This window comes from Gadus chalcogrammus, chromosome 11 (genome assembly GCF_026213295.1).
Source record: "Gadus chalcogrammus isolate NIFS_2021 chromosome 11, NIFS_Gcha_1.0, whole genome shotgun sequence".
Lineage (NCBI taxonomy): Eukaryota > Metazoa > Chordata > Actinopteri > Gadiformes > Gadidae > Gadus > Gadus chalcogrammus.
Genome location: NC_079422.1, coordinates 7573895 through 7600843, shown reverse-complemented (window position 1 = coordinate 7600843; position 26949 = coordinate 7573895). Strand labels below are relative to the sequence as shown.

At 45.3% G+C, this 26949-nt stretch overlaps 3 protein-coding genes across 8 annotated transcripts in view; 1 reads left to right on the top strand and 2 right to left on the bottom strand.

Annotated features, from left to right (window-relative positions):
* Positions 1–26949, top strand: part of LOC130391291 (trypsin-2-like) — a 229205-nt gene that overhangs the window by 122777 nt on the left and 79479 nt on the right. The gene's annotated exons all lie outside the window — the stretch shown is intronic.
* cd79a (CD79a molecule, immunoglobulin-associated alpha) lies at positions 37–3161 on the bottom strand. Its single transcript, XM_056601359.1, has 5 exons — positions 2788–3161; positions 1923–2279; positions 996–1111; positions 526–588; positions 37–269 (listed from the first exon to the last, which is right to left on the bottom strand). Exons 1-5 carry the CDS (start codon positions 2825–2827, stop codon positions 156–158), a joined length of 690 nt encoding a protein of 229 aa, XP_056457334.1. The 5' UTR covers positions 2828–3161; the 3' UTR covers positions 37–155.
* The window catches only part of arhgef1b (Rho guanine nucleotide exchange factor (GEF) 1b), a 38350-nt gene continuing 14582 nt past the window's right edge, over positions 3182–26949 (bottom strand). For 3 of the 6 annotated variants that reach the window (XM_056601337.1, XM_056601340.1, XM_056601339.1), the window contains 28 exons: positions 25832–25930; positions 24742–24784; positions 24195–24300; positions 22640–22780; positions 20724–20753; positions 19539–19650; positions 19224–19299; positions 18331–18360; positions 17579–17782; positions 16929–17067; positions 14740–14907; positions 13809–13993; positions 13222–13368; positions 12863–12945; positions 12142–12267; positions 11486–11600; positions 11055–11155; positions 10712–10786; positions 10502–10577; positions 10028–10195; positions 9407–9494; positions 9178–9270; positions 8638–8690; positions 8171–8314; positions 7952–8083; positions 7275–7456; positions 6643–6740; positions 3183–6268 (listed from right to left, as the gene is read on the bottom strand). In XM_056601337.1, the coding sequence (XP_056457312.1) occupies positions 6666–6740; positions 7275–7456; positions 7952–8083; positions 8171–8314; positions 8638–8690; positions 9178–9270; positions 9407–9494; positions 10028–10195; positions 10502–10577; positions 10712–10786; positions 11055–11155; positions 11486–11600; positions 12142–12267; positions 12863–12945; positions 13222–13368; positions 13809–13993; positions 14740–14907; positions 16929–17067; positions 17579–17782; positions 18331–18360; positions 19224–19299; positions 19539–19650; positions 20724–20753; positions 22640–22780; positions 24195–24300; positions 24742–24784; positions 25832–25930 (2991 nt within the window). In that variant the 3' untranslated portion in view covers positions 3183–6268; positions 6643–6665. Of the gene's footprint in view, positions 6269–6642; positions 6741–7274; positions 7457–7951; positions 8084–8170; positions 8315–8637; positions 8691–9177; positions 9271–9406; positions 9495–10027; positions 10196–10501; positions 10578–10711; positions 10787–11054; positions 11156–11485; positions 11601–12141; positions 12268–12862; positions 12946–13221; positions 13369–13808; positions 13994–14739; positions 14908–16928; positions 17068–17578; positions 17783–18330; positions 18361–19223; positions 19300–19538; positions 19651–20723; positions 20754–20834; positions 21945–22639; positions 22781–24194; positions 24301–24741; positions 24785–25831; positions 25931–26949 lie in introns of those variants that run through there. The other 3 variants (XM_056601338.1, XM_056601341.1, XM_056601343.1) reach the window with 3 other exon arrangements.

Here is a 26949-nt window from a genome sequence, read left to right as displayed (position 1 = left end):
ACACACACACACACACACACACACACACACACACACACACACACACACGCGCGCGCGCGCTCACACACACACACACACACACACACACACACACACACACACACACACACACACACACACACCTCTTTTTAAAACAGTTTAGCAAAACGTTTCCTTCAAGGCTTCTCCAGGCAGGCCTCGCCCTCAATGTACACGTCCTCATAGTTCGTCTCAGCCGGGGCGCGCTGGATCTGGTCGTAAGGAGAGCTGAAATCCTCTATTCTTAGCCCCTTAGACAAGAACAGGAATGGTGGAAGAGTGGCGGACGATCAGTTAATTACACAGGTTAATGCATAGGTCAATCGCTTAATGGACTGCACTTTCATTTATATGTTGGTCATTGTTTGTGAACACTTTCAAGAAAGAGATGCAGTTCAGAATGTTCCGGTGAGTCACCCACCGGCTTCCTCAAAGTGTTTGTGAATCACTTTACAACTCTGAGCTGAGACTAGAGAATAATAGAAAGTTTGTGTTCTGCCTGTGTACCTCATATATATTCTCCTCTTCCCTCATTGCTTTCTTCTTCTCCAGCACATGGATCTGCTTGGTCTAGAACGAGGAGTAAACATGTTTATGATGATGAAGGTAATAAAAATGATGATGATGATGATGATGATTATGATGATGATGATGATGATGATGATGATGATGATGATGATGATGATGATGATGATGATGATGATGATTATGATGATTATGTACATTGCTAGACTGGATTGTTGTCTCACATGACTACAAATTCTTTAGCAAAACAGAAAAATGTGTGATTGCAGTCCAAAGGGAAGCAGTCTATACATAAGTAGGTCCGGTATGCTGCTGGTTGCATCATGTAGGCAGGGTATTATCAACATTAAGCAGTTCTGTGAAAGTGACTGCAGGTTTAACAGAATCCTAACCACTGGGCAGCCAGTTAATGTTGTAAAAGTAAGGTTGCTTTATGCAATGCATCTTGTGACCTTGAAGAGTAGTTTAGCCCCGGGCAGGAGTACACACAGCAGAAGCAGAATCCCCTGGGCGGTCAGGATGTTGTTTTTCACGTTCTCACTGAGGTTTAGTATTTTCCCCATCGGCTCTGTGCAGAAAGATGGGTGGTTATGGGGTCAAGCATAGTAAACCCTAACATTTACTGATGTATTAACATTAACATTAGCATTAACTATTGAGCGGTTGCCTTGCTCACATCACAGCAGATCAACGATAAAGCTGATTACATTCACTTCATACACAGTAAAGCCACTGGGTTCCTCTTCGTTTTTTTTTTGCAGTGTGTAACATTTCAACTATAGCTTGCATCTTATTTTTGAACTTTTTCTAGTCAATACTGATCGATAGTGATTCAGACAATGTTGTCAATAAAATCACATCCTATAAATGATACACTGAACTTTTCAAAGTGCTGGCAAACCTGTACATCTCCGAGGGGTTAAGTCTTATTGCCTCCTGATTGGTGCTTAGGATAATGGGCCTTGAAACTCCCAGTTCCAGCATTAGCTATTTTATGCAAAAAGCACGGCTACAGTTTATCATGGGACCTAATATTAACTTGGATGTTGAACGCATTTCAGACACTAAGTTTCATTCATAGAAGAAAATTGAAACGTAGCCATGCATTAGGTTCAACTGGATTAGTGGCTTTCATAACATAAACAAAATATTACTATTAAATATTTAGCAGACGCTTTTATAATAATCTCCCATACAGTAGTACATGATGTCACTAAGGAGCAGGTAAAGGGTTAGGGCGTCTGGCTGAAGGAGGCTGTAAGGCGACCTTTGGGGATGGAACACAGTTTACCCTTCAGCACTGGAAGTCCCAACACCCCATCAAGCACTTTACTATCCCTCCTTCTCCAAAAAGCCCTCCCGAATACACCCATACTCACTGTAGACCTGCAGGAAGGTACCGTGCGACAGGACTTTCACACTGTGTTTGCTGTTGTGAAGGAGGCACTGGTAGAGGCCAGCGTCGCTGGGCTGCAACGCCATTATAATTAGCTTGTGGCACACTTTGCTACGGTCCTTGGGCGTTTCGTCTTTAAAACGCAGGTCAGTCACGTTCACCCGCTGAAGGTCATGGGTGCTGTTGGCAATCAGCTTGCTGATGATCCAGTTGTGGGCTACATAGTCCCCGCTGCTCTTTCCGTAGCAGCACTCCAGAGTGACCGTTTCGAGCACCTGCTTCCTCACGAAGGGCCGGTCAGCTTCCAGGGTGACCCTCAATCGTTGGCCCTTGGAAACCGCTTTTCAGGGGACCAAGTGAGATTAGTGGTGATTTGTTTATTTTTAACTGGTGGAGTGAGGGGAGTTTGTACTGTATTGGAGAATTTATTGATTTTAGTAGGCGTCATGAGTAATGATGGTAACGATTTTATAACCCCCATCTGTGGCGACAGGAAATGTAATCAACAGAGCAGAACTCGCCATCGTACCAGGAAACAAACACTATGTTTTTGCTAAATGTATTTTAATCTAAAGATATTGAAAAAAGTTAGTTAAATATTATCTTAGTTTTATCTTAACTGGCACTATCTACATTTTTCAATGTAGCTATTAGCACATACAAATGAGAAATGTGATTTTCTCACCGTTTGAAATAAATTAAACCATGAATTTGTAAGAGTTTCATTCATTAATCATTCAGTAGTTCCAGTTTTTTTTAACAATAGCAATAGCTTCAGTAATAAAGTTACAACTAAACATGAAGAAAATATTGTTCATTAACTGCGTCCAATAACCAGGAATACTCACAAACAATGCTGCACAGGAGGAAGATTATAACCAACACCATATTCTTTTAAAAGGTATAAAACCCACGGGAACACTCTATTAAACACGGTCAGAAATACTCTTCTCCAATATACTAGTGCAGAGTTCAGTACATACGCCTCTTGTTTTTGTCTTTTCCTCTAGCAGGATGTATGCTTGAATGATTTGAAGAAGTATTTGAATAATGCTAAACTAAACCTAACAAAGTGTATCTAACAGAATAACCACCTCTTCTGCAAAAATTACAAATGTCAGCAATGCTTATTGTCAAGATGGGTCACAAGATATTATCTCAACCTATGTGAATAATATAAATTCAGCCTCCATGCAGAACTTAAAAAAGATGACACCCATACAAAGCAACAAACAACGATTGATTTAATTCCCCCCAATTTATTTAAAAAAAAGGAAAAGAAATAAGAAAGAACGTACCACAATGGTTCTTAAGCATACATTAAAACCCTCTTACAAGAGAAAAATCCAAACCCAAATACACAATATATATATATATATATATGTTCTTGCATTTAGACTTTTTATTAACAGCGTGATGCATCCTTGTCTGAAGACGAGATCAGTACAAATCCTTTTGTGATCCTGAAGGTGAATATAAACAGCATCGAGACGACCAACTTTTTATCTGATGGGAAAACCATTCCCAAGAATTCATCAATCTGAGGGCTTATAAAACGTGCATTTGTTTGTGGAGAACCATCTTTTGGGGGAACAGCAGCCAGGCCGTCATAAGGCACCAAACTATATAATAAATGTTCTAAACATCTATCCATTGGAATACAGGATACATCAGGTATAAGCACAGAGAGACAGATAGACAGAGATGTAGTCATTCTCCCTGCGCGAGCGTGTTTGACAAGGTATTACTGTAAGATGGTGTAAGGCGGTTATCCACTGCTGATGAATGCAAACCAATGGAGGATAAATACCTGCGGGCCGGATTATTTCTTTAGCCTCATCCTATTGGCCAACTGGATGCTTACTCAATTTGGCATATGGGTTTGGCACCACTTCAGCGTATTGCAAACCCCCCATAAAAAACTCCATGAACAATCCTTTCTCTCTCATAGGCATAGTTAGATTAAGGCTTAAAAAAACAAAACAAAAAACAATAACCAAACCCACTCCGTGACCTGTTACCTCAGAGTGTGTGTGTGTGTGTGTGTGTGTGTGTGTGTGTGTGTGTGTGTGTGTGTGTGTGTGTGTGTGTGTGTGTGTGTGTGTGTGTCTCATAGTCTTACTGGTCCCTCACTCGTCTAAAGGGAAACCGGGGCCTAAGAGGTCTTCTGGTGGGCTACCTAGCACAAAAGTTGGGAGTTCAGAGTAGAAGATTTGGCGGGTAAAAAAAATAAAATAAAAAAAATGGTGCGGTTGGATGAGGGCGGAGATGGCTACAGTTTGGTGGCTACACATGAGGGTGCATATCAGAGATCACCGTCATTACAGTACTTGTGAGAATGTGTACCAAGTAGGTCTGCGTTGGCCCTGGCTACAAACTTCATTTGACTATATATGTGCCCTTGTTGTGCTTGGTGGTTGTTTGCAATTGGTTTCACTCAAGTTCAGTATGGTCATGGCAATGACTGACTGGCAGAAGCACTGTAGTACTGTCTTGGTCCCGTGGAGACCAAAGCAAACCTTCAGTCTTACTTGTAGACCATTTTTGTCCCCAAGAAAACCAGTGCATTTGTTGAATGCTGTCCGGTTCATTCTCATATGCGAATAAGAGGCAAATTCTTTGGGGGCAGTATAGCTTCAATAATTATAAAATATACATCCTTTTAATCACCTATACTGTAACTATTACTGGAAATTCATAAAACACGGCAGTATGGGATGAATGGAATGAGCATGTACAAGGGATTAACAAGAATAAGCTAATGACGCCTCCCAACTGCCGACCTGCCTGTACATCCATCTCAACCCAGCAAACGTTCATGTGCCAGTAATGCGTAAAAGCGTTGTCATAATTGTATTAAATAGCATGAGGATCTAGCGGTACAGCGTTTTTGTCTTTGGTCCTGTGCGCCTCACCACAGTTCAAATCCACCAGTCCAAAAAAGTAAATCAAGAATAATTACAATCAGCTCTTGAAAAAAGGTCAAATTTGATACAAAAAAAACATTGCTACTATCGAATATAATATAATATTTGACTAATAACATACTCAACAGCATATAATACAATCAAAAAAATTAACTCAACCTAATGTGTGTGTGTGTGTGGGCAGACATTACAATCAGAAGGCAAGCGAAAAATAAAAAACCCAAATAATCTGCTCTCCCCTGTGAGCACTGCTTTGGCACTGGGTCTTGTGTATGTGTCTTTATGCTCGTCTATGTGCGTGTCTTCGCTTTCAAAATGTCTGTATTTTGCATTCAATACTTCAAACGAGGCAGGAAGGCTTTCAGATGCCATGCTTTATCACTGCAGCGCAACTTGAATCTACCTTCTGGATCTGAACTTCTTATGCTTTGACCCCAACCCCTCGTGCTGTAAGTTTCCCAGAGAAGCAGCAGAAACCCTGAAAGGACCCAAAGGAATAAATAATGGCAGCGATCATAATAAGATCAAACAGCTATCATGATACTATGTGTGCGTATGTATGTATGCATGTATATATATCTATATATCTTCTTTTATGCAGATTCTGTTATTTGTTCATAATCCAATCTAAATTACAACAGTAACTCCACTCCAAAATAGTCTGCATGCACACCCTTCATTCTAATCTGTGCTATATACATGGTTAAGTATGGGTATTTAACAGTGTAACAGGAAGGTTTTTTTTCTAACATGATTCAGCATGCAAAAGCTTCAAACCTTAGGTTTAGAGCTTGGTTTTACCAAAACGATTTCTGGATTTGTTTTCAATTCTGCAACACTGTGGCACTAAGCATTATTGAAACCGAAAACTACAATGCTAAAAAAAACGTACAGATTCATTCTCTTACACAACATAATTCTATGTTCATTGTTTGTCCATGTGTTTGTGTCTGGTGTGTATGTGTCTCATAGCAACTCTCCACACACTTTATTATGCAGCATCCATCGCACAGCAAAATCGCTAAACATTTTTTGAAAACTGTTCATAAAACTGTCCTCCCTCACTTCATCTTCCTTTTTCACACACACACACACACACACACACACACACACACACACACACACACACACACACACACACACACACACACACACACACACACACACACACACACACACACACACACACACACACACACACACACACACACTCCCTGCTTCACCACTCAAGCAGTGCACTGCAGACAAAGCCCCTCCCCCATCCTGTCTTGCGTGAACTTCCTGGTTGGGCGTCGACCTTCCACATCCCAAACAGCAGCAGTTTTGTACGCGACCATTGAGTGTTTCCAGACCGTCCTCCAATAGTCAATCGTGCACTTCAATCAGGCACCTACAGCAATTTCTGAAGAGGAGAAACAACGTTGACTACTTTCATAAAATAATTTAGCAGACACACACATCCAATGCGACCAACAGTGAATTGTAACACATTTATGAGCAGGTATGAGGTGGGCATTTTGCTAAATAATGAGTCTGTCCCCATAGCCACAGTTATCACAGATAGGATAGGTTAAAATGTGTGTATCCACACCCACACTAGCTGTGAATGAGGGGTGTATATCAACACCCACACTAGCTGTGAGTGAGGGGTGTTTATCCACACCCACACTAGCTGTTAGTGAGGGGTGTTTATCCACACCCACACTAGCTGTTAGTGAGGGGTGTTTATCCACACCCTTACTAGCTGTTATTTAGGAGGGTTAGTAGTGCTCTCACCTGGCTGACAGGTGCGTTGCTTCTCACTGGAAGTTTCCTCCCTCCGGGGAGAACATTGACAAGGCCATCAGCAGCTTATGGTGTGCCTCTTCCATTGTCTACAAAACACACATCACAACGTGTAAGGCGCGTGAGCGCGCGCACACACACACACACACACACACACACAAAAAATTGCAATAGTGAACATAATGGCCATTGTCAGAGAAGTCCAATTTCACAAAGCAATTTTCAGGCCGCCGGTACCAGCGGTGGTTAAGTGGTTTTCCTCTGTTCGCTTGTTTCTCTTTGCTGCTATTTTCCGCTCATCTGTCCAAAGTATAGCCTGCCTGGTCCCGTACTTCAATAATTCTCCCAGGAGAGAGGGGACTGGGGATTGAGACGCCCCTCAGCGCGTCTCGCTTCAGCCCACCTCTCGTCATCCTCTACCTGTTAGGTCGGCCATCTTTAGCTCTGCCTCCTGATGCTGTCTCCCTACATGTCACGCTAGACCCACGGGCGGATTTAAGGTCTTGTAAATACATACTCCTCTATTTAATGTCGCCATTCAATGTCACAACATTTGCAATTGGTTTCACTCGAGTTCTCCATTCATCTTAATTGTTCACACACACGCACACGCACACACACACCTGTAGTCTCCTCAGATTCTCCTCCAGACCCTGGAGGCTGCTGTACACCTCCTCCACCCTCTCCTTGGAAAGCACCAGGGGTGCACTGATGCCCCCCTCCTCCACTCCCTTCGCTCCTCCAGACCCGGCTCCTCCCGGGCCATCCTCCACCTGCGAGGCCCCCGCTATGGGGCCTCCGTCCTCTGTGGATGGAAGAGGGCGGGTGACTTATGGTGCGATGTGGTCAGATATGACAACACGACATAGCTGATCATTATTGGGTGTTGCTAGATAAAAAAATAAAAATAAAGGGTAAAAAACAATATGTTTTGTACTATCCTCCCTTTTGTCCACATTATACAGCATGCATATATATTTGAACAGTTTATTTTAGGATCTCCGTAGTAAATTAGGATCAGATCTCCCACAGACACACACACACACACACACACACACACACACACACACACACACACACACACACACACACACACACACACACACACACACACACACACACACACACACACACACACACACACACACACACACAGAGTGACGGTGACAGAAGAGGTAAGCAGGTCACATTCCCACAAACACACCATAACCAGACCCCTGGGGAACACGAGGGAGTAGCGGCCCCATCCCTTTGACAAAACAGAACCCATCTCTTTTAGGAAGCAGGCGAGGTCATGTACCTGGTGACTTAGAGCCGTCTGTACAGTCCTCTAGCTTCTCTGACCCCCCATCATCCTTGCCATTTTCCTCTTCTGGCATAGAGTCCTCTGAAAGGCTGATGCTGCTGACCAATAGCCTTTTCAGAGCTGTGACTGTTGGAGGACAGGATGCCAATCAGCTTTAGTGTCGCAATAGATAAAAGGCAATCGAAAAGAAAGGAGAAGAAAATAAAATGTTACCATCATCAAGAGCATTTTGGGCCACCTTCTCCTGTTCACTGTTGGGGGTAGCGAACAGGTCAAAGCCTTTCTCTGACAGGTAATACATCACAGAATGCTGTGGGTATGGAGACTTGTCTTCGGTGAGGCTGTCGTTATCCTGCACTGCAGATGGATGACATAAGAATCAAATGAAATTGACATAGACAGCATTGAGCTCAGGCATAAAAAGATAGATCAATATTATATAGTTTTATGAAGAAGCTTTATTGTTTACAAACATATTATGAAGAGTTCAAATATTAATATAAAGCAATAAACAGCAAATGTCCAATACTAGAAATGAATGCAAATAATAATAACATTTGCACATAAACAATATATATGACAAAATAATATAATAATAATAATATCTGCACATCAAATATAATGTAAAAAAAAGAATGAAATGAAATGTACTGATGAGTTAAAGATAGTCCTTCTCTTACCTATGCTGCTTTTGAAATTGCCATTTAGGGTTGGACTCAAAGGGACCAAGTGCCTAAGAAAAGAGAGATGGGGGGGGGGGGGGTGTTCAGAGTAAAAAAAGTCAGTATGAAAGAGTGAATTATGAGTCTGTTGCTGTGTAAACCCTCACTGTATACCATATTGACCTAGTCGCCATATTGGCTAGTGAGGCAGGTTAAACCTTTCTAGGATCTTAGGGGAAACCATGACGACTGGTAGTGGATAAGGGGTCGTGGGATTCTAGAATGCTTCCTCACCCATAAGGCTGCTAGGTGAACAAGTACGGAACAACCCCATGACAGGGGTCCTGTGATTGTAGTATAATGTGGGCGAGGGTGGTGCTGCGGCCATGCCAAGCAAAGTTTGCGGACCACCACAGAAGTACGTTATTTTCCAATCACGCAATATTCCAGGAGGGGTTTCTTCTTCTTATAAAACAGTTACCAACAGTCATTAAATAGGAGTTCATCTCATCTATAACGTGGTTCGATTTCGACTTAATCAGCGGAAAAAAGACTTACGGGGGACGCCCGCCCACCGGGGACAATGGCCCCCCCGCAGCGGGCCCACTCTGCTTCAGATCATCCACCGCTTTCTTGATTGCTTCTGTCCAGCTGGAGACACACACACACACACACACACGGTGATAGAGAGATATTATTGATTATTATTTAATGATCATTTTGTGAGATGTATTGTTCACGCAAACATCCTCATTTGGACACTCCAGGTATTTCTAAAAGGCCTCACGTGTTCCTCTCTCCGGAGGACTGGGCCACCAGCTCGTAGATCTGAGCACCGCTGTCCCATGTGAAGATGACGTAGAAGGCCTTGCGGTCTGCCAGAGACAGACACACACACACACACACACACACACGTTAGTGGACCAACAGAGGGCTATGTATAAGAGTTGTATAGCATAGGTCCCACCACAACCAGGTGTTGATTAGCCATTATCAGTCTTTCACAATCTACCTGTTTAGGCCTGTAGTGGGAGAGTCCACACAGATGGATGATGGATAGGTCAACCTACCACTTGGTACAGTAAGTGGTGGGGTGAGTATGTGGGTGAGTTTGTGCACATATGTATACTATGTGTGTGCGCACATGTATGTGTGTTTGTGAATGTGCTTATGTGTATGCAGTTGTTTATGCGTGCGTTTGTGTGTGTGTGCATAAGTGTGTGTGTGCATAAGTGTGTGTGTGCATAAGTGTGTGTGTGTGCATAAGTGTGTGTGTGTGTGTGCAAAAGTGTGTGTGTGCAAAAGTGTGTTTGTGCAAAAGTGTGTGTGTGTGTGTGTGTGTGTGTGTGTGTGTGTGCGCATAAGTGTGTGTGTGCATAAGTGTGTTTGTGCGTGTGCTCAGCCCCACCTGTGGCCACCTCCCTGAGGAACACGGAGTTGAGCTTGATGATGGGGCTGAGCATCTGCTTGCCCTCCTGCACCGCCACGTTGCTCTTGCTCTGGCACTTGAGCACCATCTTGTCGTCCTGCCTCTGCAGCAGCACCAGCAGGTCGCCCAGCAGAACGCACTGCACCTCTGAGACACCGCGGGGGTCAAAGGTTCAAAGGTTACACAGCGGAAATCATTAGAATAATCATAATAACAAATAGAGTCCTGGGCCTATCCACTATCCATCTATCCACTATCCACCATCATCTTCTCTCTCAAAATTCTGAACAAAAGTGAAGGCTGTAGTGAAAATATATGAATGGTAAAAGAACAAAATGTGGCAGGCAGATTGTCAATCCAACTGTTGCTTGATGCTGCTGCATAGTTACGACTGTATGATCCTGTAGCACATGGATCCCATGACACGTCATTTCATTTATACATCTCTCATACCGATAGCTTTCTCCTTTGTGACCTTCCAAGTGAGGGGACCTTCATAGATCATATTTTTCAGGGTCAGGTCAATGTTCTGGGAGAAGATGGAGAAAGAAACATGCTTATGAGCGACTGTAGCTGGAGCTCATCCCTAACAGAGCTGAGGGTCAGGCAGTAAGAGGCTGTACGGCGAGCGAGTAACAAGCTGGTATTTCCAGGAGACCTTACCTTGTACTCCGTGTACAAATCGGTACTGGGTTTGAGCCCGGACGTGTCCAAGCGCCGCTGGTAGTCCTTCAGGTTCTGGAGGGGGGGAGAGAGAGAGAACAGAGGAGAGACAGATACAGGGAGAATGGGGGGAGAGAGAGAGAACAGAGGAGAGACAGATACAGGGAGAAGGGGGGAGAGTGAGAGAACAGAGGAGAGACAGAGACAGGGAGAAGGGGGGGAGAGCGAGAGAGTGACCGAATGAGTTTACAACATGAGGAAACGTATAGTTGACGACGGCTGAATGCCCAGTGAATCGCTGCTGTAAGGGCCGCCCCTCTGCGGGGTCGCCCGTGTTCCTCACCAGCAGGTTCTCCATGACCTTGACCTCGTCGTTGACGTGGTTGAGGATCTTCCTGCAGCACTCTGCACTCTGCAGGATCCTGTCCTTCTCCTCCTGGTCCTCTATGGAGAGAGACATAGGCGAGGGGAGGGGGTCCGGTAACTCGCTAAAAACATGGCGGATGCCGTCCCTCTGCGGTCGGTGTAGTGTACTGTATTTTAGTGTGTATACTGGGATAAGTCCGTTTACGGTCACGTCTTTCGGCCTGGTATTTGCAAAAAAGAGAATTCTGTCCATTATCAAAAGTCTTTCAGGAGGGTTCACATCGTAGCACTTCTAGAGCGAGTATACAGTGTATACCGTCGTATTGCGTAGACTACTGCCCGTTCCCAGGCCTGGTTTACACTGTTTCTGTTGTTAAAAGGAGCTGATTGGCTGACATGAGGCCGTACCGGTGCTCTTGGCAATGTTCTCCAGCAGCAGCGGGTACTTGGTCAGCCTCTGCATCTCGGTGGGGATGATGTCCTTCAGCTGCAGCCTGCGGCACTGGGGCTTGCTCTCCGCCTCCTGCGATCCACACACAGTAAACACACGCATCCCAGACCCTTTAAAAAGGCACCCACGTAACACGCATTAAACCAACCTCACATGAACGTTAGAAGATACATTAAACACACGTTAAAGGCAGTTTAAAGGCACTCACTTTCACTTTTCACTCAATTACAGATACATAACACACACATTAAACAGACTCACTACGGACACATTAAAAACACAGAGGCAAATATATATACTATGTATGCCAGTACACCTTTGCAGTTATTAGAAGTTCTGTATTATCTTCATAAATATCATGTGCCATCAATAACAACACAATATCGGCTTATCATTAGAACATACTCAAGTGCGTTGATAAGAGAGTACCAGCCTGAGCTTAGTGGATCCCTGAGAGTGTGTGTGTGTGCGTGTGTGCGTGCGTGCGTGCGTGCGTGCGTGCGTGCGTGCGTGCGTGCGTGCGTGCGTGCGTGCGTGCGTGCGTGCGTGCGTGCGTGCGTGTGTGTGTGTGTTTGTGTGTGTGTGTGTGTAGCAGGTGCAACGTCTCCTGTACCAGGATGAAGGCATTGAAGCGGGCGTCTTTCTTCTGCCGGCTCTTGATCTGTTCTAGGGCCCAGGACTGGTGGCTGCAGAACCGGGCTGTCAGCTTCTGGAACCACTCCCCCTCCGGACCCCCGAACTACAGACAGGAGGCAGAGTTACCAGAGAGACCAGAGGTTTGGCATGGATTGGGTGGGATAAGGAAATAAATCAGAAAGTACAAACAAATATAGAAAAATGCACAATTCTTTGGAAAGGTATTCACTGGTGAATCCATAACACATTCTAATGAGTGAAACAATCCCTCCCCCTTGAGGTCTTCATCTCTGATGCTAGTTTTATTGATTGTCGATTGGAATATCGTCTTCACCATTAGGTGGTTAGGCATGAAAAGCCAACAGGAGAATAAGAATACAAACTATGAGGAAATGATTTGCACCGAAACAACCAAAATAAAGTGTGCGAAAGACAGTTAAAGCAGCCTTTGAGTGTCCCAAAAACACTTGACTATTTGGGCCGTTATAGACTGGTAGCAATAAATAAATGATCATAAATAAATATAGATACATAGACTTAAAACCTACTAGACCATAGCCACTACACTACACTGTTCCAAATGCTACCCTGAGGTCCTGCCCCAGTATATGTGGATGGTACAGGGAAACGGGGCTTGTGTGAGGCTGCAGGAGCTGAAGGAACATGAAGAGAGGAACAGAAGACACGAGGAGACTCACTCTGTTGAGCAGCGTGGCGCCGATGTTCTTCACGATGAACTCGTCCTCCTCGCGCAGCGCCTTCAGGTTCTCATGGAAGGTGTCTGTGTTTACACACACACACACACACACACACACACACACACACACACACACACACACACACACACACACACACACACACACACACACACACACACACACACACACACACACACACACGAAGGACTCAATATCACAATCTTTAACTGAAACATCCTCAATGTTATTCCTTTGTCACAACTGCTATTGTATGTACTAACTATATAGTCATTTAGCAGATATCTCTATCCAAAGTGACTAATGAACACAGGGGGGGGGGGGGGCGGTGGAGTACTCACAGTGCACCTCCAAGATCTCCTCCAGGCTGGGGAAGATGGTGGCCAGCTCTGGGCCGGTGAGGATCTCCTCCCTCTCCAGGGGCTTGGAGAAGACCGTCTGGAGCACCGTCAGCATGCGGTAGTGTGCATGCTCAGTCGTATACAACTCTGAGTGTGTGTGTGTGTATGTGTATATTATATGTATTTATACATGTACACACACAAATACACGGAGAGACAGAGAGAATAACAAAAGAGAAAAGGAGGTACAAGGGAGAGGGAAGGGGTGGGAGAGGAGAAATAGAGAGCGGTTAAGGGGAAGAAGACAGGTATTTACATTAAAAACCAAGATGGTTGGCCCTGATGTGTCAAACGTTTCTATGCTCTGATTGGTATTAGGTATATCCTATTGCGTCTTGAGGCATTTTGGTCTCGGCATGTTGATAACGCCTCTAGGAAATTGACAATGAACTGAGAGGTTCAAGGATATTAAGCATTAGCGGATTGGTCTGCTGATGTCAGGCTATCATTTCCCATTTGGAATTAATAAATGACAGCGATGTACTTTGCCTTTGTACATTTTATTTGAACGTCCTCTCGCTCCCTACCGTTGATGACCTCCTGCCTCTTGGTCTCCTTCTTGCTGAGGTTAGCCAGGGCGTTGCGGTCGGCCAGCTCCCGCCAGTTAGCGGGGTCCTGCTCCAGCTCCACCAGACGCGGCTCCATCTCCTCCGGCTGGGGGGAGGGGCTGGGGGGGGTGGTGCCGTCCGGAAACTGGGGGGGGCCGTCCATACTAGCGCACCGCAAGGGAAAACATTCAACCAGTGTTTGAAACTATGGTGTCGACACCCGTAACGATTGTGTGGCCGTCGACGCTTAGCCAACATGTCAATAATGACCTGAATCAATCCCAGACTGCTCCTTAGTTAACCAAAGGTCGACTACCTTAATATAAACTCCAAAGGGATTTGATCGTTACTGACTGCCAGCCTACTCTCCCGCTTCAGGTCACAGGTCAATTGCGAAAGATGGACGGTTTGTCTCTGTGCTGGTCAATAGTCAGTCGGCGTAAACAGACAGTGAAACAGTCCTACACACTTGTTGTTAAATGATCAAATGATCAACCTACCCGGCCTGTCCGTTAATTGAGTTTGAAATGAAAGCTTTAAACTGCACCAAACTGAAGCCTTAACAATTGCAGTTTGGCAAGAGCAAGAGAAAGATCAATGATGATCCAATGCAGAACAAATGTCAAGTCGATTGTGAGGCTGTCAACTTTTTCAACTTAGAGAAAACTGCAGTATCTTGAAAAACAAGGAAAAGGTACATTATATGTTCAGCAAATGTCAAATTGATGGTCAGGTTGCGAATCGTCAACCTTGTCCACCTTGCGATCTGACATATTTCACGTTGTCATTTCCTCTTTCTGATATCAATGCATTTGACATTTCAACAGGCTGGAGGAGAGTTCCCCAGTGCCTCCCTCTCCCTCTCTCTCTGTCTGTCTGTCTCAGAGGCTGTTGCCCGTGTCGGCCTTACAGGTGATGGGCCGATGGGTGTTGGGGTGTGAGCGAGAGAGGTGAGGCGCTCATGTTGGGAGGCTGGAGGTCCACGTCGCTACGGGAACGGGACTGTTTGCCCCGGGAGGAGCCGCGGCGCCGGGAGGAGTGGCGGTCCACACGGGCGCTCTCGCTGCGTGCCACTTTCCTACGGCGGCCGAGGAGGGAGGGAGGGAGGGAGGGAGGGAGGGAGGGGGGAGGAGAGAGTAGAAAATAAAGAAAGAGGAAATGGAGGCAAGGAGGGCCGACAGAACGGGATTGATGAAAGGTAAAGAAGAGATGAGAGGCAGGGGAGGGAAGGAACAGAACGACAGGAGGATGACGAGGAGAGGAAGCGTCAGAGGCACCAGGATGTCAAACAACAACCGAGGGAAGAGAAATAGTGGAAAAATTAAGGAAAGTAAAAATATAATGGGGAAAGAAAATCCATCAGGAAGAGGAAGACAGAATGAAAGATGAGTTGGTATGCATGGATTATGACATGCACATTGTTTGGAAAATATGGATCCAACAGATATATACCACACAAACATGAAATGTATCACTGAACTTTTCCCTGACAGTCTACATTAAGAAGACATCAGTGGAGACATTTTGTTCACGACTTTGTAGCGTCTATATTTTCAAATACCTACTCGAAACCTACTACAAATACTGACGACTACGTAAATTCTCCAGACACAACAATACAGCCACTCATGATCTCATAGCAACCTTAAAATAGCACCAAGTGAATAATACTTAGCCATGCAGCGCGTGTGTGTGCGTGTGTGCGTGTGTGTGTGTGAGTGATCAGTGCGAGAAGAACCAAAGTGCGTCCATGCCACCGTCAAGGTGCGCTGACCCACCTTGTCTTCTGTCTGCAAAAACACGGGACATCAGAAAGTTACACAACCGAAAGGAAAGGATCCCGACTTCACACACCAAGCTAACATGAGTCCGACATGCCAGTGCACATTGCGATCTGCAGCCAACCGACTACAATGCTTAAAGCCCCTGGCGCGGCACGTGACTGACCACACACCCACTGTGGCGGTCGCCCAGACAAAAGGACCTGGGACAGGCCCTGGTGGTGCTGAACACACTGCTGCTTTTGCGCACACGAAAGCACATTGAACAGATAGCCACAATAAAGACGTATGTCTCATTAGTCCTGCTAATCACTAATAGAAGATAGGCAAGGACAACATTTATTTGTTGTCGGATTCGCCTCAGGCATTTTCACTTCTATTCAATATCATTATATGCTTCCTAAAACTCTTGACTTAACAGTTGAAACTTAAAGAATATAAACCTATCAAATGCAGTATTTCTGCAAACCAGGCGATAAAACCACAGACAAAAAACATTATAATACTGAGGTTTAGATTTAAATGGAGACTATCCAATGTTCATTCATAGAATTCTGCACTTCCGTCTACAGGTCTTTAAAGCATTTCACAACCAGACAGATGACGCCAACAGGCAACAGACAAATGGCACAAAGCTCTATGGTAAGAGACATGGGAAGCACAACAGGACGCACACACTGAGACGCTTCGATGAAGAGGACAACACCGGAGGAAGAAGAGGAAATGTGGCATGCTGAAGAGAGGGAGGGAGGGAGGAAGGGAGGGAGGGAGAAGGAACTAGGGACCGGGAAGCCGAAGAGATGGAGGGGAAGGCTGTGCTCCCACGTGGCTAGGGTCTGTCTCCAAGGAGGGAGGCTCTCCAACGACTCCAGGACCGCTGGCATTTCGTTGTTAGGTTGGTAGCAGGAGGCGAGACAACAGCTAGCACATAGCAATACAGCGCACTGGAGGAGTTTTACCACGCTCCCGCAGCATTTAGCACCAGGCACACACACGTTGCCATAGCTAGCGTTAGCCTTATAACTGGACTAAACCGTATCTTTGGCCCTAGTGTTAGCTTTACCCCTGGAACTGAACCCACATCTTTACCCTAGCGTTAGCAACCTAAGCTCAAACTGATTGCATTACCCACCAGTTGCATCCTGGTCCATTCAGTAGTATCGTCTTGAGTAATGCAGTACTGTATTTCGATTACACAGTATATCTATAATTATTTTTTCCCCATATACCCTTCTGATTCGCCTTAAAATGTTTTTTATGTAGTCAACAGCTAGAATCTCACTCTAGAAGTCTCCTTCTCTGGTCATTTCTCCCTCACCTTTCTTTCTCCATGTTTTCCTCTGTGGTGGTCTCACAGGGGGAGAAGGGCTCCCCAGTGGAGAGGCCCCCCAGACTGATTGGGGACACATCGCCCCCGTCACTGGAAGGCGGGGGTTCTAAGCGGTTGCTGGGTAGACCTGAAAAAGAGACAGTGAAGAATGATAAATACAATAATTAATGGATACAACTGCACTAGTGATTCATAATGGTCGATATTAGACAGGTCTACTGTCAGTGTGTTCTTGTCATACTTGTTGCTCTGGCTTATGACCAGAGGGGCTATTTTAATAGCTTCTTTATTAATTACTTTTCATATTATTAAGAATAAATGCTAAGAATGCACAAACTATCTGTGTATTTTGCATAGGTTAGATTATAATTGACTCATTGTAGGACATATCTTCAGAATACCTCCTTAAAATACATAGCTATAACCACAAACAACGAAATGTGTGGATCTGAAACCATGGAACTGAAATGTTGCATGTCTTTTTCCACATTGTCTCCACTTTTGGGTCACAAAGTGAATGCAGTTTAATTGTTTCACTAAATCAAAGAATTCAAGTCCATCAGTAGACGAGTCTCCCCCACCCAGGCGGGGGAGGGCTGTGGGTGATGAGAGAGAGAGAGAGAGAGAGAGGGACCCACCTTCGCTGTGGCCGTCTGGGCTGCTGGCGGTGCTGGAGCTGAGCCCTGAGCACTCGCTGATCTCCAGGGCGGGCTGGGAGGAGGAGGAGCCCCCCCCAACGGAGCATGACTTCCTGCTGGGGAAGGGGAGGGGGAGGGGGTCCCCCCTGGGGGGCAGAAACTGGCTGTTCTTACGCTCCTGGGCTGCAGGCTTATCTTTATCCGCTATGAGGGAGGAGAGAGGGAGGTAAGGAGGAAGGAAAGGATGAAATGGAGAAAGAAAGAAAGGCAGAAAGATAGAAGGAAAGACAGAGAGACAGTCAGAAAGGGAGAGAAATACAGAGAGGGGGCACAATGGAGGCCTCAGTGACTTCATTCACAGGTACAAACAAGATGGTGAGAAAGAGGTAAGTAGGGGGAGTTTGGAAGGAAACTGAGTTTGATGCAAACAGGGTTGCTGGGATGAAAACAGGCAGGTTAGTGAAGGTGGCACGGGAACATCCAAATCTTTGGGAAAGTAAATGTTTCGGGAGTGCTGTATGTGCGTGTCTCTATCGTCAGTTTCACCACAACACCCAACGAATCAAACACAATCCACCACAAAAAAACTCAGAGGAAGGCGAGGGAGCTAGAGGAATCCCCCACCACACGAGCACCCCATTCTGTGCTCCTCTGATTTGGTTCATGCAGACATGCACAGCGGCTGATTAGTACGGGGGAACCGTTCTAGAGATCAGGTGCAAAGGGGGTAACATCTAGGGACGGTTTTGTACCTTCAGTTTCCGGCCTAGGTTTGACCTCGTCTGCAGGAGGAAAGAACGGAGGACAGACAGTTCTCATGTGGTCTCTGAACATGTCATTTTTATGTATATCTATATATAGATATACATATACAGACAGCTCTGTCATGTTTGCCGTCAGTTCATACACACACACACTGTAATTCAAACAATGGCAACCCTATACAATTACAATTAGGGCATTTAGCAGACGCTTTTATCCAAAGCGACTTACATCGATTAATACACACATTGACACACCGACGGCAGAGTCAACCATGAAAGGCGACAGCCAGCTCGTCAGGAGCAGTTAGGGTTAAGTGTCTCGCTCCGGGACACATCAACACTCCATCAACACAATGTCTTGCAACCTTTCGGTTGCAAGACAACTGCTCTACCTCCTGAGCTAAGCCGACCCCGCGACCCCCTATACACAGTGTAAGGGTCATAACTATTGGATCATTTTTAAATCGACTGTCATTGACTTGAGGGGAGAACTCATATGACCAACACTACATTATTTCAGTCACCGCAATATGAATTATTACTTCATAGACGCTTGAAATCGGAGAAAAAATGCCATAAAATAAAAATAACTCTACGCTTGCATGGCCAAAAAGGGGAAATTCTGATCCTCTGCTCTCCAGCTCAGTCTAAAGTATATATCAAATCAGACACGTATGAATGACCACCCTTATAGGTCTATCTATTGACTTTGTTGAGCTGAGCTTTGTTTCATCGTACTGCATGATAGTTATAAAATACAACACAAAAGATTTGCGTTTGGCTAAAGCTTCTATCTGAAGAAAAAAGGAAGAAGCAGGAAGCTTCTGGGTGTGCTTTTGGATGGGAGTCTTTGAGGACAACCCTTATGAATAATGACGTACTGGAACCAGCGATCCAGCTGGGAATGCTAGGAAAACCCCCTCTGGGCTTCGTTTTGGTGGACTCGTCCTTCTTGTTCTGGGGAAGGGAGAAGCAGAAGAAGAGTTCAGTCTCTATACACAAGCTTTTTAAAGTAGAAGACCCCATACTCTACATACACAAACTTCTCAAAGAAAATACCCCTTGTGGGATGTTGGTCTGAGATCCATAACCAGAGAGACGAGTAACGACTGTAAACCGAAGGATCCTATAGGACATTTTGATCAAATATGTAGAAGTTCTAGGATCTTCTCGGATCAATGTAGGAATGCGCTGACCTTGCCCAGGGGCCTCCTGAAGAAGCCCCCCCTGGACTTCTTGCTGTCCACAGCCCTGCTCTTCACCCCGAGGTGCTTCAGGTACACGGCCACCGCCGCAAAGATGGCTTGGCTACAGAGGAGAGCAATGGAGGGAGGGAGAGAAGGGATAAAAAGGGAGGAGGAAGAAAAATACAATGTTCATTTCCACCAACATAATATCTAATTAAATAGTTGCCGCATATTTCTCTTGAGGAACAAGACCGAAACATCCTTCAGTTTTTATGGTTTTGGATATGTGAATTTCCTTATACCAATGCAGGAGTTATTAAAAAGCATTTAACAGAAAAGAGAGAATTCGGGAAAGTAAACACAAAACATAAGGGGCACGGTTCTAAACGAATCAACAGAAATTTGGAAAAATACAGATGTTAGTTGTTTAGGATGATAGAAGAGTACTAGAGGACAAGAAGGTGTAGTAAAACAGTCGAAGAGGGGGATATAAGGGTTTTATATATATACAGATAGAGGAGAGGAGGAAGAGGGGAGGGGAGCGGGACCAACAGAGATAGGAGAGGAGGAGAGGAAGGTTTTAAAGACAAAAGGAGAGGAGGAGAGGAGGGAAGGGACTAACAGATAGAGACAAAGAGGAGGGGAGAGACCGAGAGAGAGTGGAGAGGAGAGGAGAGGACGATCCGACAGACTGAGGAGAGGAGGGGAGGAGAGGAGCCACAGACAGAGGAGAGGATGGACACACAGTGAGACGATGGGAGGGTCTAACAGAAAGGAGAGGAGGCGAGGACAGAGTATTGAGTAGGCAAAGAAAAGGAAAGCTGTGGTGATGAGAGACAGAGAGAAAGGTGTTGGGTAAGATAATGTGGTGCGTAACGAAAGGATCTCCTCCTCCGAACAATATATCTTCACTACTTTTGCGTCAATTTCCTCGCTTTTTCCTCCAAAGACCATAATTGGTTTAGAGAGAAAAAGCAAACAAATCAACAAGCATATTTGTATAAGCATGTTCAAGTTTTGAGAAAACTTGATGAGCAGGTGTCATAGTGCAGGTTTAACATCGAGTGGTGCACCGATTGTCATCAGGCAAGCATTATTGGAGAAAATAAATCATCACGCAGGCAACGCTTCATGCAAAAGGAATATATTATACAAATATACATGCCAATGATCAAACAGTGATCAAACACTCACCATCTGTCCTCATCCGCAACAATGTTTGCTCTGAAAGAATGAAGAGAAGCACGGTTTCAGAGGGCAGGAGTCATGAAAGGTCTCTTGTAGGCATCTTGAGAAGCCACTCACCTTTTTCCCCAGGCAAGTGGCATGTTTCCTTTCCCTTGCACGACAGAGTCTGAATTGTGTTTTCGGTCTATGGAATCTGAATCCACTAAGCTTTTGCTGATCCAACTCAAAATGTACTGTAGTATTTATGTGTTCAGAGCTGAGGCTATTGAACATATTCTAATGTTTGCACAGAAAGAGAGAATAAAAATCCTAGACGAGATTCAAATCAAAAGGGCTTTGACATGCATTAAAAGCTGCACCAAAACTACAAAAGTAATGCAACTGCAATTTAAAAACAAAAATGCACAAAATTGAAATCTATAATTATTCACAGCCCTACAAAAGGCTTTCTAGAGTCAAATCAAATCAAACCAAGATTTGTGACAAAAGCAGTCATTCGGAGTAGTCTGCAAAGGCACATCCAGAGACACAGAGCTCCAGCACAGCGGAAACGATAATTTAACTGTTTTTTTTGTCTGATGCAACTCACAGGCAAGACAGAGGAAAAAAGGATCCTCGTGTTTTTCTAGGAAAATGAAAGGGTGGGAGGGGTTTCCCTGGGATTCCCCTAAATCATCCAATCAGAGACTCTTGTCTGTCGGGAGAGGCCAATGAGCAAGCTGCCAGCTGAGGTCACTATGTTGTGGGCGAGTGTTTATGGAGGGGGGGCGGGGGAGTTGTGGGTAGAAGGGAGGGGTGAGAGAGTGTGGGAGAGTGAAGGAACTGAAGGAGAAACAGAGAGCCGGTTGTCTGAGTGCACTGGTGGAATTAAACTGAACAGATCTTGTGTGTTCAGGGAGACAGTGGAATCTAACAGAGAGAGAGAGGGGGATAGAGAGTGGGTAATGGAACGAGTGTGAAGCTGTTTTTAGAGAGGGCTTTGATAAGCCCTCTCAGATGACTGCCTGAGCGTATCCGCGCTCCGAACCGGGTTCTTCTTTTATTCATATTTTCTTCACACCCTGGCCCTTCTCCACTGACCAGATGAAGGCTCTGCTCCCCTTTTCCTGTATCCTGCTTGTGTTTGTGCCTTGTATTTGATGCAGGAGATAGCAGGAATGTATTCTTGCCGCTGGGGTTCAACAGATAGATTAACTTCTCCCTCCCTTTCATGTATTATCCAGCATTCACTGGCGGTGTCTGGCCAGCATTGATAACACACAGGAGGACCTCTCTTCACCCCCCGCCCCCTCCCCCTCCCCCTCCCCCCCTCCCCCCCTCCCCTCTGTTGGGTTGGCACGGTGCCAGTCCGTCCTGCCAGCGTGGCAGTGCTGACTCCATCGTTTTTCCTTCCTCTTCCCTCTCTTCTCCTCATCAGCGTCAGCATCAGCATCATCCCTCAGCCAATGACCTTCTTCAGTGGCCGGGCCCAAGCTATTTCTGGTTGTCCAAGCTGTTTGCACATTTATCTCCATGAGAACAGGGGTGTTCAAACTATCAGTCACGGGCCAATGTCCCAAATATTTGTGTCCGTTTGGTACAAAAAGCTGATTTCTTTGAAAATCAATATTGAGATTAAATATGAAACCTGAAGACCTCTTTACAGTTGTGATTACCGGAGTAGTGATTGGCATTATAGGGATGAGCTTTCTTAATTATTTCTCAATGTTCTTTTTTGTTCGTATCTCTCTCCAAAGGTTTCACACTCGCCACACAACAACAATGGCACAGGCTGGGAAAGCGCAAGCATGACCATGATTACCCAAAGTGCCAAACGGTATTTTATGGATGGCCACAGAGTTGAGTTACGTTACCCTCCAAGGACACCTTGTCCTGGAGGTGAAGCTGCGGTGGGGTGGTAGGGATAACTGGGGCAAACTTACTGGTTCTCTGCCATCTTGTCCAGCATGACCTCGGCCACGGACTTCTCCTTCATCTCCATGGGGATGCGGTCGGTGGGATAGTGGTTCTCCACATCCACCAACTCAGTCTCGTTGGCCGTCATTCCCATCATCCTCTTGCACCTGCAGATGGTGGAGGAGGGATAGGATGAGGAGTGAGGAGGGAGGAGGAAGGGGAGGGAGGAGGAGTAAGAGGTGTGGAGGGAGGAGGATGAGGAGTGAGGAGGGAGGAGGAAGGGGAGGGAGGAGGAGTAAGAGGTGTGGAGGGAGGAGGAAGGGGAGGGAGGAGGGAGGAGGAAGGGGAGGGAGGAGGAGTAAGAGGTGTGGAGGGAGGAGGATGAGGAGTGAGGAGGGAGGAGGAAGGGGAGGGAGGAGGAGTAAGAGGTGTGGAGGGAGGAGGATGAGGAGTGAGGAGGGAGGAGGAAGGGGAGGGAGGAGGAGTAAGAGGTGTGGAGGGAGGAGGATGAGGAGTGAGGAGGGAGGAGGAAGGGGAGGGAGGAGGAGTAAGAGGTGTGGAGGGAGGAGGATGAGGAGTGAGGAGGGAGGAGGAAGGGGAGGGAGGAGGAGTAAGAGGTGTGGAGGGAGGAGGATGAGGAGTGAGGAGGGAGGAGGAAGGGGAGGGAGGAGGAGTAAGAGGTATGGAGGGAGGAGGATGAGGAGTGAGGAGGGAGGAGGAAGGGGAGGGAGGAGGAAGAGCAGAGAGAAGGAGGGAGCAGAGCAACAGCAACACAGGATGTGAGGCGTGTGGAGAAACCAAATGCCTGTAGGGGTGTTAGTGTGCAAAAGGCGCGTGCACGTTTCATGTTTCCCCCGGTGCTATGATCTTCGATTAGCCGGAGCGAGTGAATGTAAAATGGGTTTGGGGCTCTGGGAGAGGTTGGAGTTCCCCTTGAGGGCCACACTTGCTAATCAGGCTTCTCCTGCTTATGTCAGGCGTGTCGATAACGGTTTGCCGTACCAACGTACTCGGGTAACGGACTTAAATATGCTGCTAAATATTTTACCTTTACAATGTCAATTTCTTCCTCTAATTGATTGGGGGTAGTTCCACTCTTTCCTATTTGTTGTGTCGGGCAGCTTGTTTTTACCTTCCTGCTTAGCGATGTCTTTTGCATGTCATTGAAATAACTCTAGATACTGATAATAGTATTAGCATTACATCTCATCTGTACAGGAATCAACTGGCAGATGAGAATCTATTGAAAATCCACCAGTTAGTGTATAATATTATGTCTGTTGAAGTTATCCGTTTATGTTGTGCTTAATAGGAATTTAAATTTTTTGTAATGATGCAAGTAATGCTCCATGCATTTGATACAGGCACTACACTTTTACTCAAAGCTGGCCTGTCTCAAAGCCTAATCCTAGTCATTATGTAAATAGAACAAATAAGAAAAACATCAAAGGCAGTTTCCCCTCCACATTACAGTACATCTCCAGCTACATCCCAGCCAGGTAGAGAACATAAATAAACTTAGAAAGGTAATTTTAGTGTTTACTACTGAATAATTAAGAGCTTCTGCTGTGCTGTGCCTACCGGAAGTCTTCCAGCTGTTTGGCCACCTCTGCTTCCTGCTGGCTCTGCACCTCCTGGACATATCGCCGCTGGAGGTCCTCAGTGAGCAGCTCTGGACGGGTTCGGTCTGGGAGGGGGGGGGGGGGGCGTAGAGGGGTGGAGATGGCTGGGTTATTTTCTCCTCTGTTGTGCAGATAGGAATTTCTTTTTGCCCGACTAAGCATTTTGGTATTAAGGTCTCGTACACCTCATTTATGATGTATGGGATCTGATTAGATCTGAAAATAGGGTAGCATATATTTAATTAAATGTATGTTTAACTCTGCAAGACTTGGCTTGCAGCTGATATGAAATACAAAAAGATGAAGAACAGAATAAAAAGATGGCAGTAGCCATAAATCATCAAAATAATACTATTTAAGACCCAAACGATCTGACCGGCTTTGTTCATAGTTGATTCTTATAGGAATACCGAATTTCACCACACAGAATTGTTTTACATCAAAATTGCCATTTTTTATCCCACTAAAATGTTCAACTTTTAAATGTATATTGCCTGATTACTTACCCAATTCATTAGAAACAGCAGCTGGAACTACCACTTTGAGAATCTGTGAAACAAGATGTCACCTATTAAAAATAGAATACAGTTCTACAGTATTCTACAATGTAGAACAGAGAGGAAATGCAGCTTGTGATTAACACAGCATGTAGCTACTATATATTGCCACAAGGGGTCACTTGAACACTAAAGAAGAAGGAATAATTTAAGAAAAACAATGAAAAACACCAAATCCATTTTAAGTTTGTATAATTGCGGGACTAATTCAGGGATGTAAGAGGATACTTTGATTAAAACAAAGGGGAGGTTAATAGTTCTGGATCAAATGGAACCAGAAGACAAAGTAAAACAGAACCTCCAGAGATACAGAGAGTGGACAGCTCTTCTTTAAGGGCATTCCCACGATCTCAACAGGAAGCCATGGGGTCAGGCACAAACATAGAAGTCAACTCAGAAGAGATTAGTACAGTAAACACATGACAAACACACAGAAACATGACAGAGTGACAGGCAGACAGGTGTGTAGAGAGAGACCCTGATTTCTGTGGATGAGACGTGTAATGCATACAGACGGACAGACAGACTGCACACAGCTTATAAAATAAATCAAACAAAGAAGGCAAACAAGAGAACACCTAGATACACACAGACAGGGACAGGGACAGGGTCAGGGACACCCCCCCCCCCCCCCCCCCCCCCCCCCCCACACACACACACACAAAACCATGCATTCAAACTTCCAAACTAAAGCAGAGCGATTTATTGAATTCATTTTGATTCTGCGGTGTGAAAGAATGCAATATCTATAAATTGCAGAGGCTTCCATGGGGGCGTTTTTTCAATTGATTTTTATATCGCAAAAAACAGCCGATGAATACAATTGTGAGGTAGAAGAAGCTTCTGGAGAAACAAACTTCTTTTACGCACTTAAGTTGAGAAATAAATCAAAGCAAAAAGAGAATCATGTCATTCATCGATCCATGGGGAGATTTCCTCCTCCAAGCCGCCACTATAATCAGTTAAAACCAGCAAACTGAAATCATAATAACAACCACGATAAGCGTTGATGGGATTCTTCAAACAGTTCACTACTTACGGCCCCCTTGTCCAGGAAGTTGTTGTGGAACTCCACAAACTGCTTCTTGGTCTCCTTGGCACTGAGGTTCTTGAAGAGGTCTGCGTGAAGGTAGCACAGCTGAGAGGAAGGAAGGAAGGAAGGAAGGAAGGAAGGAAGGAAGGAAGGAAGGAAGGAAGGAAGGAAGGAAGGAAGGAAGGAAGGAAGGAAGGAAGGGAGGTAAGAAGGAAGGGAGGGAGGTAAGAAGGAAGGGAGGGAGGTCAGAAGGAAGGGAGGGAGGTAAGAAGGAAGGGAGGGAGGTCAGAAGGAAGGAAGGGAGGTAAGAAGGAAGGAAGGAAGGAAGGAAGGAAGGAAGGAAGGAAGGAAGGAAGGAAGGAAGGAAGGGAGGGAGGTAAGAAGGAAGGGAGGGAGGTAAGAAGGAAGGGAGGGAGGTAAGAAGGAAGGGAGGGAGGTCAGAAGGAAGGAAGGGAGGTAAGAAGGAAGGAAGGAAGGAAGGAAGGAAGGAAGGAAGGAAGGAAGGAAGGAAGGAAGGAAGGAAGGAAGGAAGGAAGGAAGGAAAGAAGGAAGGAAGGAAAGAAGGAAGGAAAGAAGGAAGGAAGGAAAGAAGGAAGGAAGAGAGAGAGGAATAGAAGGTAGAGAGGAAGAAAAGGCAGAGGAAAGAACATGAAAAGAATGAGAAAGAAAGAAAAAAGGGAAAGAAACATGACAAACAGAAAGAAGGAATAAAACCAGAGGAAATCACATTAAAATCACATTGAACTTGAAATATGATGGTCAACATGTACACTATTTCAATGCCACTGCTTAAAGAGATGCGTTTGTGAGTTTTACATTGCAACGCTTAAGACACGCACAGATTCACAGCTATAGCAGCCACTGCAGAACGGGCGCTGATTCAACAACCAGCGCATGGTGGACTTTAATAAAAACCCATAAGCAATCAATAGACTAATGGACAAAGTGTACGGGGACATGAGGATGTATGATAGACACTACTGCAGGCCTATACGCTAATGTCATCAAGAGAGGAGGAGGAGGAGGAACTGGGAGGAGGGGAGGGGGAGGAAGGAGTGTGGGGTGGGGGTCTTTACCTGAGGTTTGTCAGTGTCTGCTGCATGCGATGCAGAGAGGAGGAAGAA